The sequence below is a fragment of the Macrotis lagotis genome, chromosome 4, assembly GCF_037893015.1.
Source record: "Macrotis lagotis isolate mMagLag1 chromosome 4, bilby.v1.9.chrom.fasta, whole genome shotgun sequence".
NCBI lineage: Eukaryota > Metazoa > Chordata > Mammalia > Peramelemorphia > Peramelidae > Macrotis > Macrotis lagotis.
The window spans coordinates 157,306,452-157,324,723 of record NC_133661.1 but is presented as its reverse complement, the minus strand read 5'-3'; the positions used below and the strand labels follow the sequence as shown (position 1 = coordinate 157,324,723).

Below are 18,272 nucleotides of genomic sequence, written 5' to 3'. Positions count from 1 at the left end.
TGATTGCCTCTGTAGTTGGGGACTATGTATTTATTCAACATTAGATTACTAGATTTTTTTTCCTGAAGCTTGTATACCTAATCAGGCCCCGAACAATTTGTTTAAACAGCATCTAATCTTTTTTTTAATTTAAATTCATTTTTATTAAAGATATTATTTGAGTTTTACATTTTCCCCCATCTTGCTTCCCTCCCCCTCCCCCTCACAGAGAGCACTCTGTCAGTCTTTACTTTGTTTCCATGTTGTACCTTGATCCAAATTGGGTATGATGAGAGAGAAATCATATCCTTAAAGAGAAGAGAAGTCTAAGAGGTAACAAGATCAGACAATAAGCTATCTGTTTTTTTTTTCTAAATTAAAGGGAATAGTACTTGCACTTGTTCAAACTCCACAGCTCCTTATCTGGATACAGATGGTACTCTCCTTTGCAGACAGCCCAAAATTGTTCCCGATTGTTGCCCTGATGGAATGAGCAAGTCCTTCAAGGTTGAGCATCACTCCCATGTTGCTGTTAGGGTGTACAGTGTTTTTCTGGTTCTGCTCATCTCACTCAGCATCAGTTCATGCAAATCCCTCCAGGTTTCCCTGAAATCCCGTCCCTCCTGGTTTCTAATAGAACAATAGTGTTCCATGACATACATATACCACAGTTTGCTAAGCCATTCCCCAAATGAAGGACATTTACTTGATTTCCAATTCTTTGCCACTACAAACAGGGCTGCTATAAATATTTTTGTACAAGTAATGTTTTTAACCCTTTTTCCTCATCTCTTCAGGGTATAGACCCAGTAGTGGTATTGCTGGGTCAAAGGGTATGTACATTTTTGTTCCCCTTTGGGCATAGTTCCAAATAGCTCTCCAGAAGGGTTGGATGAGTTCACAGCTCCACCAATAGTGTAATAGTGTCCCAGATTTCCCACATCCCTTCCAACAATGATCATTATCCTTCCTGGTCATACTGGCCAATCTGAGAGGTGTGAGGTGGTACCTCAGAGAAGCTTTAATTTGCATTTCTCTAATAATTAATGATTTAGAGCATTTTTTCATATGGCTATAGATTACTTTGATCTCCTCATCTGTAAATTGCCTTTGCATATCCTTTGACCATTTGTCAATTGGGGAGTGGCTTTTTGTTTTAAAAATATGACTCAGTTCTCTGTATATTTTAGAAATGAGTCCTTTGTCAGAACATCTAATCGTTTTTAAGAATACTTTGCTATACATTTGGAGGTCTGATACTACTGGGTCCTCTTTGTTTCCATTTTTTCCCTTCAGATTGACCTTTTGTTATTCCATATAAATTTTATTTTTTTTAGTTTATAATACTTTGTTGATTTGATTGGGATGACACAGAATAAGTAAATCCTTTTATATAACATTGTCATTTTTATTGATTCATTTATTGACTACTTGAGCAATTAATATTTCTTCTATGTCTGCTTTTGTTTCTGCAAACAAGGCTTTATAGATTTACTTAGTTTTTGTTTGTATTGTGGTAGTTACTGTCAAATATCATACATTCAGTATCTATTTTAAATGAAGTCTCTTTTTTCTATCTCTCCCTGCTGGATTTTATTGACATTAGACAGAAATGCTGATGATTTGTGTGGCTTTATTTTATATCTTGAAAAGTTTCTTAAGTTAATCTTTTAGGTGACTCTCTAGTGTTCTCTATTAACACTATCATATCCTTTTCAAAAATTTATTTTGAATTTTAAAATTTTTCCCCAATCTTGCTTCCCTCCCCCATCCCCCACAAAAGGCAATCTATTAGTCTTTACATTGTTTCCATGGTATACATTGATCTAAGTTATCATATCTTTTTTACCTATACCTATTCCCTCAAATTCTTTTTCTTATTGCTTAGTGTTATAGCCAATATTTCTAGATCTATGTCAAAAGAAAATGCTGACAATAGACATCCCTATTTTATCCTTGCTCTTCTTGGAAAGGATTCTAGTTTATTCTTGTCTTAATAACAGTTTCTTAGTTTTTGATATATTTCTTGTTGTTCAGTTGTTTTCAGTCATGACCAATTCTTTGTGATCCCATTTGGAGTTTTCTTGGCAAAGATTCTGAAATGGTTTGCCATTTCTTTCTTCAGGTCATTTTACTGATGAGGAAACTGAAGCAAACAATCCCAGGGTCACAACTCTTAAATATCTGAGAATGAGTCTTCCTGGCAGTAGTTAAGTGGCACAGTGGATAGAGCACTGGCCCTAGGGTCAGGAGGATCACAGTTCAGATCTGGTCACAGACACTTAATAATTACATAACTATATAACCTTGGGCAAGCCCCATTGCCTTAAATAAATAATATTTAAAAAAAATTTTAAAGTCTTCCTGACACCAGGTCCAGCATTTTATCCACTATGCCAATTAGCTGCTCTTAAAAATCAAATGACCCATATGGGGAACAAATTTGGAACATGCCATTAATACATAGACATTCATGTTATTATGTTAAAAAATAGTTAATTTGTCTTCTGGTATTTTTAACAGAAATTGGTATTTTGTTATTGATATTTTGTATTAAAATATGCTTAAGTTATAGTTTCCCTAATATTACATCACCCCTGTTATTAATCTAGTCTGAATAATATTTGTGATATGTTTTAGTTTCTTTGCTAATATTTAATTTTTTTGCATCAATGTTCAATAGGGATATTTGAACCTGTATATAATAAGGAACCACTGGAGCTTATTGATTAGGACAGTAAGAGGTTTAAATCTGAGTTTTAGGAAGACCCCTTTGGTAGCAGGAGGCTATACTGGAATAGAGAGTCAGGGCACCAATCTGGAGCATATTAAAAGGCCAGAAATAAGGTGATAAGGGGTAGAGGCTGTGTGAGAGAAAAAAAGGGTACATATTTATAGAGTTGGAAGGTAGAAATTACAGGACTTGGTAAAAGACTAGATATGTGAGACAAAAGTAAGTGTGGCTCAGTGGATAGAGTACCAACCTTGGAGTTGGGAGGACCTGAGTTCAAATCTGGCCTCAGATACTTGCCTAGCTGGTAACCTTAGGCAAGTCACTTAACCCCATTGCTTTAAATAATAACAAAAATTTTTTTAAAAAGCAAGTGTGGAGGTGAGAGTGACACTAAGATTACAAGCCTACCCTATTTCCCTAAAAATAAGCCCTAACATGATTTCTTTTCAGGATGCTCATAATATAAGCCCTACCCCAAAAATAAGCCCCAGACAGACACACAGACACACACACACACACTATGGATGTCTTGATTTATAAAATAACTTAAGCATAAATAATATCATTGACATTAATACTTAAAAGATAATATAAATTATAATTATTTGTAAATACCCAAGCAGGCACATGGACAGAGGTAAATGCCTATGTAAACAGATAAACTCAAAACTTATTGCCAAATGACCAGTCTGAGTACAGACATAATACTTGATGGATGGAAAGGTCCACCTCTAATAATCACTAAGGACAAGAAAGATAAGATTGAACATGTTTCAGGATTTATGCCCTTGAAACCAAAAAAGCAGTTATAAGGAAATGGATCAATTTAATGCTGCCACTTATTTTTCAAAGTAGCCAGAGAGGTCTATTGGTCTGGGATTCAGCCAGCACACATCACCCTAAAGACATGAAGAGCTTCCTTGAAGAGAGAAGAATAGATTAAATAATGATTCTTGCAGGAATGACTGCCTACCTCCAGACTCTTGATATTGCAATAAACAAGTCATTCAAAGTCCATTTGTACATGAAAATCAATGACTATATTGAAAATGGAATGGAGAGAAATCATCATGGAAACTTTTGGAAACCTATCCTGAACAAGCTAGTGTCAAGGGTGAAGAATTCATAGGATAAAATCTGTGCCAGTTGTGTTGCCAATGCTGTTTTGGACACAGACAAGTTAAGAACTCTATTGCTGGAAATGATAGACTTGGGTCAATTGTTCTATAGGAAATGGGAGTCTCAAGAAATTCAGGTTGGAGTTTGGCATTTGGAGTTATGTTGTTCAGAAGATGACATGACTGTATTTTAAGAAGTGTAGATTTTTGTATATGAATAAATGCAGATTGTTGTACAAAAAAAGAAGACATCCCCTGAAAATAAGCCCCAATGCATTTTAGAGCAAAAATTAATATAAGACCCAGTCTTATTTTCAGGGAAATATGGTAAGTGACTGAGATGGTCATAACCTTGACAATAATAGGGAACTTGGGAAGGGAGGGTCAGTTTGGGGTATAAATTAGCTTTGTTTTGAATATTGAGTTTAAGATGCAGCATACTATTGGAAATACAGTTGGTGATTTGAGACTAGGGTTAGCTTTCAACTGTTTTATAGGTTGACCTCTGGGTCAAGAAGGATGAGGAGTGAGAAATGATTGGTAAATTTGGGGAAAGCAGTTTCAGTTGAATAATTTCAGGGAAATCACAGGGTCAGGCCCTGTCCCTACTCTTTGACCTTCAGATCTCACTGCTAGGCATATATCCCAACTGAAAAATATCGTATCACTTTTTGTAGTAACTAAGAACTGGAAATAAAGTAGACAGTTGCCCGTTGATAGGTAATGGCTAAATAAATTGTAACATGAATAAAGTATAACGATGGGCAACTAGTGGCACAGTGGATAGAGTACTGGACCTTGTATCAGGAAGACCGGAATTCAAATCCAGCCTTGAATCCTTAGTAGTTGTGACCCTGGGCCAAGTCAGGAACACTTTGCTGGTTTTCTCATCTGTTAAATGAGAAGGAAATGACAAATCACTCCAGTCTCTTTGTCAAGAGAATCCCCAAAACAGTCACAAAGAGTCATGACTGAAAGGACTGAACATCTTATGCTAAGATAGTGATTTGGGATGAAGCTTTCCCCTAGAGGAGTTTAGTCTACTGGAGCATGGATAAGTAAACACACTTATACATACAATACATATAGTGATTTAGGGAGGGGCACCAATAACTGAGGAATCCACCTTCTTCCAAGATATGACACTTGAGCTAAAGGAAGCTAAGGATTCCAAAAAGCTAGGGTGAACATTCTAGGTTTGGAATAACTAATACCAAGAACAGAAGCAGATGAAATCATGTCACAGGATTAGCAAGTTAGGCTATATCTAGCAATAATAATAATAATAATAATAATGCATTTTCAAACTGGTCTAGTATATTGCCTTATAGGCTGGTGCAAAGAGGGCAGCCACTGAAACAAGAATCCATTCTCCTGTAACAATGCTAGTCCACCAAACTGGAGTTAAAAAAATCAATCAAGATCCCAGTTGCTGGAATCTACCCATCAGGAGTTGTCAATTGTTCTTGTGTCAAATCATAAGTCTATATTGAATGGTGGAAATGTTTTCCTAACTTCAAAGATTCTAGTTTTTCTTAAACACAACAAAATAGATCCTAGGGTTCAAGAAATTTGCCAAGGACTACCCTGATCAATCTCCTTTATACTGTTTAAAAAAAAACCCAACTGGTTTGCTTTTCATGTTAAAATGCTGAGTGTAAGAGTGGCATGAAATTAACCTGAATACCCTAATTCCTCATTTCCCCCTCCCATTTTATCAGGAAATCCTTCTACCCTTCTTTACGGCCTTAAACTTTTCCCACCCTCTAATCTCCAAACTACCCTCCTTCACAGACACCCAGGAAGAGTTCTGTCATCAAATGCTATTTTGTGATTACTTAGGAAGTCAGGTGGGGTACAGCCTGCAGCATTTCAAAACTAAAACTCTATTCATTCACATGAGATCATTCCCCATCAAACTTTCCCCTATGCTTCCTTTCTAAAGCCCCCCCATCCCCTATTAATCCTCTTCATCTAGCTCCTCTTATCCCACTCCCTATTTTCTTCCCCTTCCTCCCTCATTCCCTCTCCAGCTCCTCCCCCCCCCTTAATCTCGCGTCTCTCCCTCTCGCGCCCCCACCCGTTAATCTGGCTCCTCTCTGCCTCCCCCCCCCCCGTTAATCTCGTGTTTCTCCCTCTCGGGGGGGGGGGGGGGGGCCCATTAATCTGGCTCCTCTCCTCCTCCCCCTCCCATTAATCTCGCTCCTCCCCCCCCCCCCGTTAATCTGGCTCCTCTCCTCCTCCCCCTCCCGTTAATCTCGCTCCTCTCTCCCCCCCCCCCCGTTAATCTGGCTCCTCTCCTCCTCCCCCTCCCGTTAATCTCGCTCCTCTCCCCCCCCCCCCCGTTAATCTGGCTCCTCTCCGCCCCCCCATTAATCTGGCTCCTCTCCGCCCCCCCATTAATGTGGCTCCTCTCCGCCCCCCCATTAATCTGGCTCCTCTCCGCCCCCCCCCGTTAATCTGGCTCCTCTCTGCCCCCCCATTAATCTGGCTCCTCTCCGCCTCCCCCTCCCTCCCCCGGCCCCTCCTCTGCTCCAGTCTCTCGGGCTCCTCCCTCCCCGCCCCCTCCAGCTCCTCGCTCCTCTCCCCCTCCCGCTCCCCGGCATTGTCTGCCCGCGCAGCCTCCAGGCCTCCCGGGCCGCCGCGGGCCCCGGGCTCTCCCTTTCCGCTCCGACCCGCGGGATCGCGCCCCTGGGCCGGGCTCGGGCCCCGCTCGCCGCTCGCTGCGCCCCGACCTTGCGGACCGGGAGAGGCCGCGCCGGCCGGGGAGGAGGCCATGGAGCCGGCGGCGCGGAGGCGGCCGCACGCGGGCTCGGGCCCGGCGGGAGGCGGCCACCCCGGCAGGTAGGAGGCGGCCCCGTGTCCGGGGCTCGTGGGCGGGGCTGGCGGGCCGGGGGGAGAGGCCGGCGGGGACGGGGCCCAGCGGGGCCGACTGTGGGCAGCAGCGCCCGGAGCCCCGGCCCCGCGCCGCCCCCCGCACGGCCAGCCGCGCTTGGGCCGGCCTCCGCCTTTCCCCGGGGCCGCAGCGGGCCCAGGCCGGCCGGCCCCCGGTGCCCTAGCGTAGGAGCCGCCCTTGCCCTCGTGGATCGGCGCCTTGAAGTGTAAGGAGGTGGCCCGGACCCGGGCTTCCCGAGGCGCCCATCCCGGGCGGCGAAGGAAATTGCTGTGGCCTAAGGGACCTGAGGAGAGGCCAAGCGGCCCGGCCCCAGGGCCTTAAGGGCGGATCAGAACCGGGTCTTGCTTATCAGCTGTGCCATAAGCGAGGGTCACACGTGGGGCTGGAACTGGTGTCTTCCTGACCTGTGTCTGCCCTTTGCGTCCAGCCGGCTCCTCTTAGGCAAAAATATCATTTTCACCCTTTCCTGCATCTCGTTCCCTCTTCACGGAAAACCCAACATACTTCTTGGGGAAGTCTGGCTTTGAGCCTCGGAAACCAAGTCTAGACCTTTCTTCTTTTACAGTGTCATTTTCACCTTCTTTGTCTCGCATAGTTGTTGCAATGGAAAGACTTTATGAATCTTAAAATACTAAGGAAAAGTAAAGTTTTGTTGTCATACATGTGATACTGGCCTAGAGACGAAATGCAATCATACTGACCAAGGAGACCATCTGGAATACAGTTACTTCTATGTATCTAACAGGTCAAAGTGTATCAAACATTGACACTTTGTCATTATATGTTTCCTCTTAAAATAGTCATGGTACAGTGGCTATTAGGTTTGGCTTGTCAGGTTTTTGTTTTAACTTTACAGTTGACCTTATGCTAGAAAAAGACAGGAGTCACGTGCTTTTTTTTGCCAGGCTATAGGGTTAAAGTGACTTGCCCAAGGTCACAGAGCTAGGTAATTATTAAGTGCCTGAGGCTGGATTTGAGCTCAGATCCTCCTGATTCCAGTGCTGTACTCTATTCACTGCGCCACCTAGCTGCCCCCAGTCAAGTGCTTTGTAATAGAAAACCCTTACTTTAAAATCTGCAAGATGGGGAAACTGAGGCAAACAGGTTTAAGAGAGTTGCCCAAGGTCATACAGCTTGTTTCAGAGGCTAGATTTGAATTCAGGAAGATGAATCTTTCTGACGTCAGGTCTGGTGTTCTATCCACTTTGCCACCCAACTGCTCTCAAGAAGATTCTACTATGAGGGCAAAACTAGAATGGCTATAGATAAGGTATTTATTTTTCAAAAATGAAAATGGTGAGGAGAGTTACTTATATATAGGCATTTAAATATGTTTTTGATTTGACCTTAGAATTTGAGGGCATTTTTGTTTCTATTTATATAGATAAGTAGTTTAAAAATGAGAGCTCAACTAGAGTCAGATTTTGTTGCCTTCAATGAGGAGATTTTGGCATAATCATCTTTTTTCCTTCCTGTCATTTTTAAAATTAGAGAGGAATCAATAAAGACACTGAAATAAGCCTTCTTATTCCCATCTTATTTCTTCATTGATCCTTTGACTAGCTACAAGGTATTGCCCATCCTTGCCTTTATTTCTATTTCTCCTGTCAAATATCTATCAGTCACCCTACCCATCCTCTGCTAGCCTGGGATGTGAGACAGACTGTCTCTCTTAAGCCACCTGACCCAGTGTTAAGAGCATTTATTATTTAACTTGGACTTTGAAGACCCTACCATAAACCTAGTGTGTGACTGCTTGTCTAAATCATTTTTTTTTTTGCCTTGACTTCCACATTTATAAAATGCTTTTCACAGGGTCATTGAGAAGAAAGCGTATACATTGAGAAAGAGTCCTGGCTTTGAAATCAAAGGACCTGTCTCTTTCTACCTGCATGACTTTGGACAGTCACATAACCTCATTGACCTTGGGTCCTCTTCTATAAAGTGAAGACTAGATGCCTCTATAAGGTTATATTTCCAGCTCCAAATCTTTGCTCCTTTGAGCAGTGCTAAAGCATTTCTGACTCAGAAGTGTGCTAGAAGTATATTTTAGGTCCTAATAAACTAGAAAGTGGTAAAGTGATCTACTTTTCTAACTACTGAGCTTTTAACTTATCACCAGGTTGTTAACAGGATGATGAGTTTATCTACTAAATAAGTAGGATCTAGTGTGAACAGGTCAAGTGAGCACCCACCCTGCTTCTAGACTTATTGAAAAAGCATCATGAATGACCTACCTTGTTAATCATTTCAGTTCCTGGTACATTGCTAAACTGGAGGATTTAAAAAAACAAAGGGAAAGAACAATCTGCCCTAGAGGTGCTTAACACTTAAGAAGTCTTCCTTCTCTTTAGTCTGATGTGAATCTATGTGCTTGGTTTGAATATTCTTACCTTTACTCACTGCCAGTCACAGGCTGTTGAGCTTCTATAAAAAAAAATGATCAAATGATTTCATGGGGAACAAAATCCTGTTTCCTTTTAATTAAAAGTTCAAACTCCTTTGCTTGGCATTCAAAGCCTTTCAGAGTTGGGTTATATCTTAACTCACCAGCCTTTAACTTACCCTGCTTCCCCCTGTATGGCCACATTCTAGGCCAACTAGTCTGTTCATATACCAAAGTAGTCGTCTTTTCCACAGACTTTTCTCTATATATTCTTCCCTCAAGTCAAAATGTTGGTATAGAAGAAAAGAGCCTTGGTTTAGAGGCAAGAGGATCTGGGTTGTCTTCTCATAATTGCTGAAAGTCTACCATTTCTTTAAAGCCTGCATCAACTATCTGTGTAGAAAACTCTATGATTCCATTCAATCAAAAATGATCTCTTTTTTCCCATTTGGTTGACTTGTTGAAGGTCACAGAGTCACATTTGAACTCAGGCCCTTCTGCTTCCAACAATGCATTATCCACAGCTACCCCTTTATTCTGTCTTTATCTCCCCTAACACCTCACACAGTACTCTTCATATAGTCTACATATGTTTGTGGTTGAATGATTTGTTTTGTTTATTTGTCCAGGTTTGTTCAATTATTAGAGCATGGTAGCTATGCTCAGATTTGGGGTTCTAGAGGTTAATTAGTTTCATGTCACAGTCACAGACTGTCTTCTATCCCTAGCCAGCTAGCTGTCTTACAGATGTGTGCCAGTGATTTCAAGGATGACCAGATGAAGGAACATGGGTCAGGAATACCCAGAACTGGGCCAAGAAGTATGTTTTTAATAAACAGAAAGTAGCACATAGTTGGCATATTCTTTTTTATGTTTATTTTTTTTTAGGTTTCTGGCATTGGGGTTAAATGGCTTGCCCAAGTCCACACAGCTAGATGCGCACCACCTAGCTGCCCCAAGTTTTAAACTATTAATACCTTAAAACTGTATTAAGGTTTTTGGAACACTCTGTAACATATATGAGACAAGTTAAGGGAGAGAACACCATCAAGGAGGAGGCACCAAGGCCCTATTAGAGAAAATAGCACTTGAATTGAGTCTTAAAGAAAAGACACGGAGATAAAAGAAGGAGTGTATTCTAGGCATGGAAATCCTCTGGGAGGCATGGAGTTGGAAGATGGAAAGTCAGGTTCAGGGAGCACTTAATAGTTTAGTTTGGTGTGAGGGGAAACGCAGTTTCCAAGATACAAATGGTCACATTGAAAATTTTACAATCCAGGGGTGGCTAGGTGGCACAGTGGATAGAGCATTAGCCCTCACGTCAGGAGGACCTGAGTTCAAATCCACCCTCAGACACTTAATAATTACCTAGCTGCCCCCTAGATGGCATATTCTTCTCAGGTCTCATTGAATATTAGAACTTGTACCTTTAAGTTTCTCTAGTTCATATTTTACAGATGTAACTGAGGCCCAGAGAGATTAAGTCATTTTCCTTAAGCCAGCCCAAGTTCTACTGCACTGTAGAAGCTCCTGGGGATCAGTCAAGCTAATGGGCATTTATTAAAACACTTAATACATGCCAGCCAAGGTACCAAGGCTCTGGAGCTCCAGCTGGAAGCCAAAAGATAAGACTGTCCCTGCCCTGGAGGAGTTTACTTTCCACTGAAGAAAAAAATAACATATTACAGGAGACTGAAAGGACATAAGAAAAGGCACAGGGGGAAAGAAGTCTTGAGAATAATTGGCAGAGCCCAGAAAGTAAAGAAGGAATGATCTTGCTTACTCTAGAGGATCCTTCCTTGGAATAGAGGCTCCTGAGGGGAAAAAGTAAATAGATGAAGGAACTGCAAGGCTGGAAGGATCTCAACCTGGAAAGACTACTGGGGGGGGGTGCGCAGCTAGGTGGCAAAGTAGATAGAGTACCAGTCCTGGAGTCAGGAGGACCTGAGTTCATATGTGACCTCAGAATAATTACCTAGCTGTGTGACCTTGGGCAAATCACTTAACCCCCTTGCCTTGAAAAACAACAACAGCAACAACAAAAGACTACCAGGGCAGAGCTAGCTTTTATTTTTTTTTATTTTGTTTCAATTACATGCAAAGATAGTTTTCAACATTCATCTTTTTTGTAAGCTTTTGAGTTCCACAGTTTTCTACCTCTTTCCCTTCCCTACCCCCTCCCTTTGGCAGAGACTAATCTGATATAGGCTATACGTGTACAATTATGTTTAATATATTTATATTTCAGGCATGTTGTGGGGGGGAGAATCAGAACAGGAGGGGGGGAAATAGAAAAGAAAAAAAACAAAACAAATTTTTAAAATGTGAAAATAATATGCTTTGGTCTGCATTCAGACACCACAGTTTTTTGTCTGGATGTATATAGTATTTTTCCATCATAAGTTTTTTAGAATCATCCTTGATACTGAACTGCTGAGAGAAGTGAAGGCCATCATATTTGATCATGTCACAATGTTGCCGTTAATATGTACAATGTCCTGGTTCTGCTCATTTCACTCAGCATTAGTTCATTCAAGTCTTTCCAAGCTTTTCTGAAGTCCACTGGCTCACAATTTCTTACAGAACCATAGTATTTCATCACAGTTATATACTATGGTTTGTTCAGTCATTCTCCATTTGATAGGTATTCCCTCGGTTTCCAGTTCTTTGATAGTATGAAAAGAGCTCTTATAAATCTTTTTTTGCCCTTGTGTTTTTTACTCTTTTTATTGATCTCTTTGGGATATAGTTTCTCAGCAGTTTTGTCAGATAGTGAGTCCTTATCCTTAAAGCTGGAGTCTTTGGGTTTATCACACAGTATATTACTATAGTCATTTACTACTGGGTTTTTTGGTACCTAATTGATTCTTCTGATCCACCACTATTTCTTAGCCAGTACCAGACAGTTTTTGTGACTGCCTCTATAATATAATTTTATATTTGGTATGGCTAGGTTACTTTCCTTTGATATTTTTCCATTAATTTCTTTGATATTTTTGAACTTTTGTTTTTTCTGTTACTGTTTTTCTAGCTCTATAAAATAATAATTTTTGTCTGGTGTGGCACTTGATTAGGTAGTTTAATTTAAGTAGAATTATCATTTTTATTATATTAGCTCATCCCACTCATGGGCACTTGACATTTTTCCAGTTGCTTAGATCTGACTTTATTTGTGTGAAAAGTGTTTTGTAATTGTGATCATATAGTTTCTGGGTTTGCCTTGGCAAACAGTATTTTATGTTGTCTACAGTTAAAGTGGAATTTCTCTTTCTACCCCTTGTTGCTGTGCTTTGTTGGTCATATATAAAAATGCGGGTCATTTTATATCCTGCAACTTTGCTAAAGTTGCTAATTGTTTCAGGTAGGTTTTTTCTTTCTTCTCTCTCTCTCTCTCTCTCTCTCTCTCTCTCTCTCTCTCTCTCTCTCTCTTTCTCTCTTCTTTCTTAGGTTTTTGCAGGGCAAAAGGGGCTAAGTAGTTTGCCCAAGGCCACACAACTAGTTAATTATTAAGTGTCTGAGGTCAGATTTGAACTCAGGTACTCCTGACTCCAGGGCCGGTGCTCTATCTACTGCACCACCTAGCTGCCCCTCAGGTAGTTTTTGAGTAGATTTTCTAGGATTCTTGAGAATATCATCACATCATCTGCAAAAGAGTCAAAGTTTTATTTCTTAATTGACTATTCTAATTCCTCCAATTTTTTTTTCTTCTCATTGCTAAAGCTAACATTTCTTGTACCGTGTTGAATAATAGCGGTGATAATGGGCATCCTTGTTTCACACCTGATCTTATTGAGAATGCTTCTAGCTTATCAGGGTGGAGCCATCTTTCAGGATACATATTTGAGTGTGAAAAGGCTCCTGAAGCTCAGTGGAGAAAGAAGGTCCAAATAAGGAATGGAGCAGACAGGAGGATGAAGGAGAAACCAGAGAAATGGGGACTAAGGCAGCACCTTAAGGCAATACCCAGGCAGACCTTAGGCACACAGAGGACAGAGCACCAGGAGAGGTCTGGCAGCTCCCTTAGAGAATAGCATTGCTTCAGTATTCATCCAGTTCCTTTGTTTATATTTTCTATTTAGTTATAATTATTTTTACTGATTCCTTTGCTTTACTGTCTCCTTCGTTTCCATATATCTCCCTTTGCCTCCCTTACCTAGACAGGTACCTCTTGTTAACAACAAAGGAAAGAAGTTATAGCCCCCTGTTAGGGGGAGGGGGAGGTGGGGCTGATCAGCAGGCTTGTGTGGCCTGGCAGTGAGGTGGGGTCTGGAGAGGAACAAAACCCCGGCTGGCTAGGGTCCTTTGAAAAGTAGAGAAGGAGGTACATATTCCTTTCTAAAGAATCATACCTGGTCATTAAAATGATAAAGTATTTAGTTTGAGTTGTTGTTAACCTGTTGCAGTCATTGTACGTGTTGTTTTTCTGGTTCTGCTTATTTTGCTTTGTGAAATGCTTCTACTCTCCAATCTTCTCTCCAGTCTTCCACCCCATAGCACCCCTCAGCAGATGACCTGTCCTGCCAAGCTGCTCATCTCACTGCTTCTGCATTTGACTATTTAGTTAAATGTATTCCAATAAACATTTATTAAAAGCCTTCTATATACTAAGGACTGAGCATCTAACATTCACAAAGCGGGATTTGAGGCCTTGAGACTGGGGATTAAGGGAATGCTTTCCAGAGGCAATGAAGCCCTTTGGACTCACAGTAGGTTGATCAGAGAGAGAGGGATGAGGTAGGATGAAAACTCAGATCTCTTGTCCCCCAATTATTTGTGGCCCACTCTGATTTTCACATTTATCAATTCCTATTAATTTCAAGTAGTTAATACAAGTTAGCAATTTTAAAAAGTCATATTATTGGTAGCTTGTGTTTCCTACATCACAGCCACTCTCCAACCCCCTCCTACCCCACAGAACCATAACCGTTCATTTCCTATGGAAGAAAAGAGTTAACCTTATGATACCAACCAACCTTGTTAGCAGAATTGCCCTCTAGTGATTTCATCCTGTCTTTGCCTTACTGAATATCCTGGCAGCCTCCCTCAGACCCTGAAAAGATGCTTGAAGATAGACTTTTTTTTTGTTGGAGAAAGGGGGATGAAGGAGAGCTGGCAGAATAGTCAATTAGCATATGATTTTAGTATTTCAAGGGGAGAGGATGATGGCATCTTCAGAAATCAGTCAGTTCCTGCACCCTTGGTGTGGAGCCAAGGCTGGTCAGCCCCTCACAGGCAGTGTTGTTCACAGTGGTAGCTGTTGGAAGGCTGGGGTTGAGTCTAAGGAGTTATCGTTGTGTATGTGTGGGAATCAGATAGTGAGATGAGCAGAACCTTGATGGACTTGCTCATTCCATCAGTGCAACAATCAGGGACAATTTGGGGCTGTCTGCAATGAAGAATATCATCTTTGTCCAGAGAAACAACTGTGGAGTTTGAACAAAGACCAAGGACTATTACCCTCAATTAATTAATTAATTAATTTGTTCATTCATTCATTCATTTATCTTTGTTTGTTCTTTTAGGTTTTTGCAAGGCAAATGGGGTTAAGTAGCTTGCCCAAGGCCACACAGCTAGGTAATTATTAAGTGTCTGAGACCGGATTTGAACCCAGGTACTCCTGACTCCAAGGACAGTAGGCCACCTAGCCGCTCCTATTACCTTTAATTTAATTTAGAGAAAAAAAAACTGTTATCTCATTGTCTGATCTTGCTATCTCTTATACCTTGTTTCTTCCTTAAGGATTTGATTTCTCTCTCATCACACTCATTTTGTATCAGTGTATACCATGGAAACAATGTAAAGACTGACAAATTGCCTTCTGTGGGGGTTGGGGGGAGGGAAGTAAAATATGGGGGAAAATTGTAAAAGTCAAAATGAATCTTTAATTAAAAGAAAGAAAAAGAAAAAAAAAGAAATGTTAAAAAAAAAAGTCAGATAATTTACTGTAGTGAGAGATTCCTCCTGACTCCAGGGCCAGTGCTCTATCCACTGTGCCACCTAGCTGCCCTTATAAGGGATTCCTCTTGAGGAAGTGCTCTCCACTTGTGCATGGCTGCAACTTTGACAGGGAAGTGACTGTGTTAAGAGACAGGATAGTCTTTTTGATGTGGAAGCTGGTTCCCTCCCCACTATGTCAGGCTTCTGCAGTGAAAATGGCTCATAAATGTCTTCAAAATGATTATTTTCAATGCTTGAATCTGTTTGGTATGTTAATTTCTAGTTTGGTTCATGTTTGCTTGAAAAGTGGGGCCTAACAAAGAATTGGAAATTTGAGGGGATGCTCTTCAGTTAGGAAATGGCTGAACAAGTTGTGGTATATGAATATAATGTAATATTGTTGCTCTATAAGAAACAATGAGCAGGCAGATTTCAGAAAAAACCTTGAACTGCTTAGTGAGGTGAGCAGAATCAGGAGAACATTGTACACCTTAACAGCAACATTATGTGATGATCAGCTATGATGGGTTTAGCTTTTCTCAGCAATATAGTAATCAGAGAGTTCTAGAAGACTGGCAGTGAAAATGCCATCCACAGCCAGAGAAAGAACTATGGAATCTGAATGCAGATCAAAGCAGAACCATTTTTATTGTTTTTTGCTTTTTTTCTTGTGTTTTTTTCCCCTTTTGTTCTGGTTCTTCTTTCATGGTGTGGCTAATATGGAAATATGTGTAACATGATTGTACATGTAACCTGTGTCAGATTATTTACTATTCTTGGGTAGGAGGAAGAAAACCCACAAATGAATGTTGAAAATTTTCTTTGCATATATATTGGAATAATAATAATGATAGAATAAATAATAAAGAAAAAAAGCAGGACTTAAGAATGGGAATTTATTTTGTTCTAATGTTTCTATTTGTCATAAAGATTTTGTGCTCCCCACACATATCTCTGCCAATGGTGGGGAGTAGAAGGAAGAGAAAATACATTTTTGGTAAATGAAAAAAACAGTTGTTTTAAAATTTTTAAAAGTTAAGGCTATACTGGGATAGCAAGTGGATTTTCCAGACCAACCTCACATCTATCTTCCTAGGCCACCTTTACAAATACTTTTTTCTCTTGCCTAGATTAAACCTCCAGTAGGTATTAGGTGACTTTACCCCCCTGCCTTGTGACCCTGAGAAAGTCACTTAACCTTTCAGTGCCCTGAGCTAAAATACCTGTTGCAGAGTAGGTTTATTTATTTTAAAAATTTGTTTTGTTTAAGGAAATGGGGTTAAGTGACTTGCCCAAGGTCACACAGCTAGGTAGTTATTAAGTATCTGAGGTCAGATTTGAACTCAGGTCTTCCTGACTCCAGGCCTGGTGCTTTATCCACCATACCATCCAGCTGTCCTCAGGTTAATTTTTAAAATGAGATTTTTCACAGATCTTGGTCAGATGCTGATGCTAAGCAAAAGATAGCATATCTTTAGGCTTCAGGCTTCACCTTTCTCTGTTTCTAACCCCAACCTGCCCCTGAAACTCTGGGCTCATATCTACTGGTAAAAGAAAGAATATCCATCAAGATATTACTTTCATCAGTACTCTAATCTCAACATGTCCCAAACTAAGTTTTCTTGTCTTTCTCCTAAAACTGGAACTGGTTTTTAACTTTCTATTTTTATCGCTGATACTACTATGCAATACTTAGAGTTGAAATGTTGATGTTATCTTTATTTTTTCCTCTCACTTCCTTTCACCATTCTTTATTTTTTCCTCTCACCTTTCAGTAAGTCACCAACTCTTACTGAGTCTTCTTTTTCAACCTTTCTCACATCCTTCCCTTTCTATCCCTATTATTATTCTTCCTAATAGGTTTTCTACTTGTACCCTCTTCTCTTCTCTTCTCTTCTACTTCATTCTTCATTATAGCTTTAAGCTTAACATTTTTCTTAATCTTTCATTTTTCAATTAATAAGCATTTATTTTTCCTCCTTTCCAGCCTCTCCCCATTTAATTTTTTTGGGGGGGGGCAGTCAAGGTTAAGGAAATTGCCCAGGGTCACATAGCTAGTTAGTGTCAAGTGTCTGAGGCTGGATTTGAAATCAGGTCCTTCTGACTCCAGGACTGATACTCTATCTACTACCCCACTTAGCTGACCCTCCCTTTCCAATTTAAAAGAAAAACAAATCTTGGAACAAATATACATAGTTTAACAGTACAAATTTCCATAGTATTCATGTCCCCAAATATATATCACACCCTGATTTTATCACTTCTCTATCAGGAGGTAGAGAATATATTCATCATCAGTCTACTAGAATCATGGTTAGTCATTATATCAGAGTTCTTAAATTTAGCAAGGTTCTTTTTCTTAGTATTGTTGCTGTTTTGTAAATTGTTCTCTTGGCTCTGCTCATTTCACTTAGCATCAGTTTATATATCTTCCCAGATTTTACTGAAACTATTCCATGATAGTAGTATTCTATTACATTCATCTATCATTCTTTTTTTCAGCATTCCCCAGTTGCTGTGTACCCTCCTACTTTCTAGTTCTTTGCCACTACAAAAAGAATTGCTTGAATCATTTTTGCACATCTGACCTAAGATTAATTTTTTTCTTATGCATAGTTCTGATCCTGTCATTGCCTTCTAATTGGCTTCCAAAGGAAGTTCAGACTCCTGAGTTTGATGTTCAGCCATTTGACACCACTCTACGTTTCCAGTTTTAGGCTATGTGTGAGTGAATGAAAAAAGCTTCAACCAAGCAGCCAGGCACATGACCTAGTGGATGCAAGTTTAAGCTAGAAAGAGTTTATATTATTATTATTATTATTATTATTATTATTATTTTTAGGTTTTTTCAAGGCAAATGGGGTTAAGTGGCTTGCCCAAGGCCACACAGCTAGGTAATTATTAAGTGTCTGAGACTGGATTTGAACCCAGGTACTCCTGACTCCAGGGCCAGTGCTTTATCCACTATGCTACCTAGCCTCCCCAAGAGTTTATATTAAAAGGAGGGAGACTGCGATGGAAAATTGGAGGGTGGCCAGAGAAAGGGGTTTGGGGCTGGGGAGGTAAAGGGCTAGTGAAGCTGCAGGGCCTATTCTGTGACTTGCCTTTCAAGAAGCAATTGTGTTAGTGATTTGCCAGAGGAAGAGGTGGAAAAGAGGGTGGAGGTAGGAGAATGCAAGCAGGGGCTGATGGTGGGGCTGGTGTCATGTGGTGAACTCATAA

The 18,272-nt window shown here is 40.5% G+C and overlaps 1 protein-coding gene across 1 annotated transcript in view; it reads left to right on the top strand.

Moving 5' to 3' along the window:
• The first annotated feature begins 6,418 nt into the window (after positions 1-6,418).
• CLN6 (CLN6 transmembrane ER protein) overlaps positions 6,419-18,272 on the top strand; it is a 35,708-nt gene continuing 23,854 nt past the window's right edge. The window contains exon 1 of the mRNA XM_074234487.1: positions 6,419-6,675. Coding sequence (XP_074090588.1) covers positions 6,608-6,675 — 68 coding nt within the window. The 5' untranslated portion in view covers positions 6,419-6,607. The remainder of the gene's footprint in view (positions 6,676-18,272) is intronic.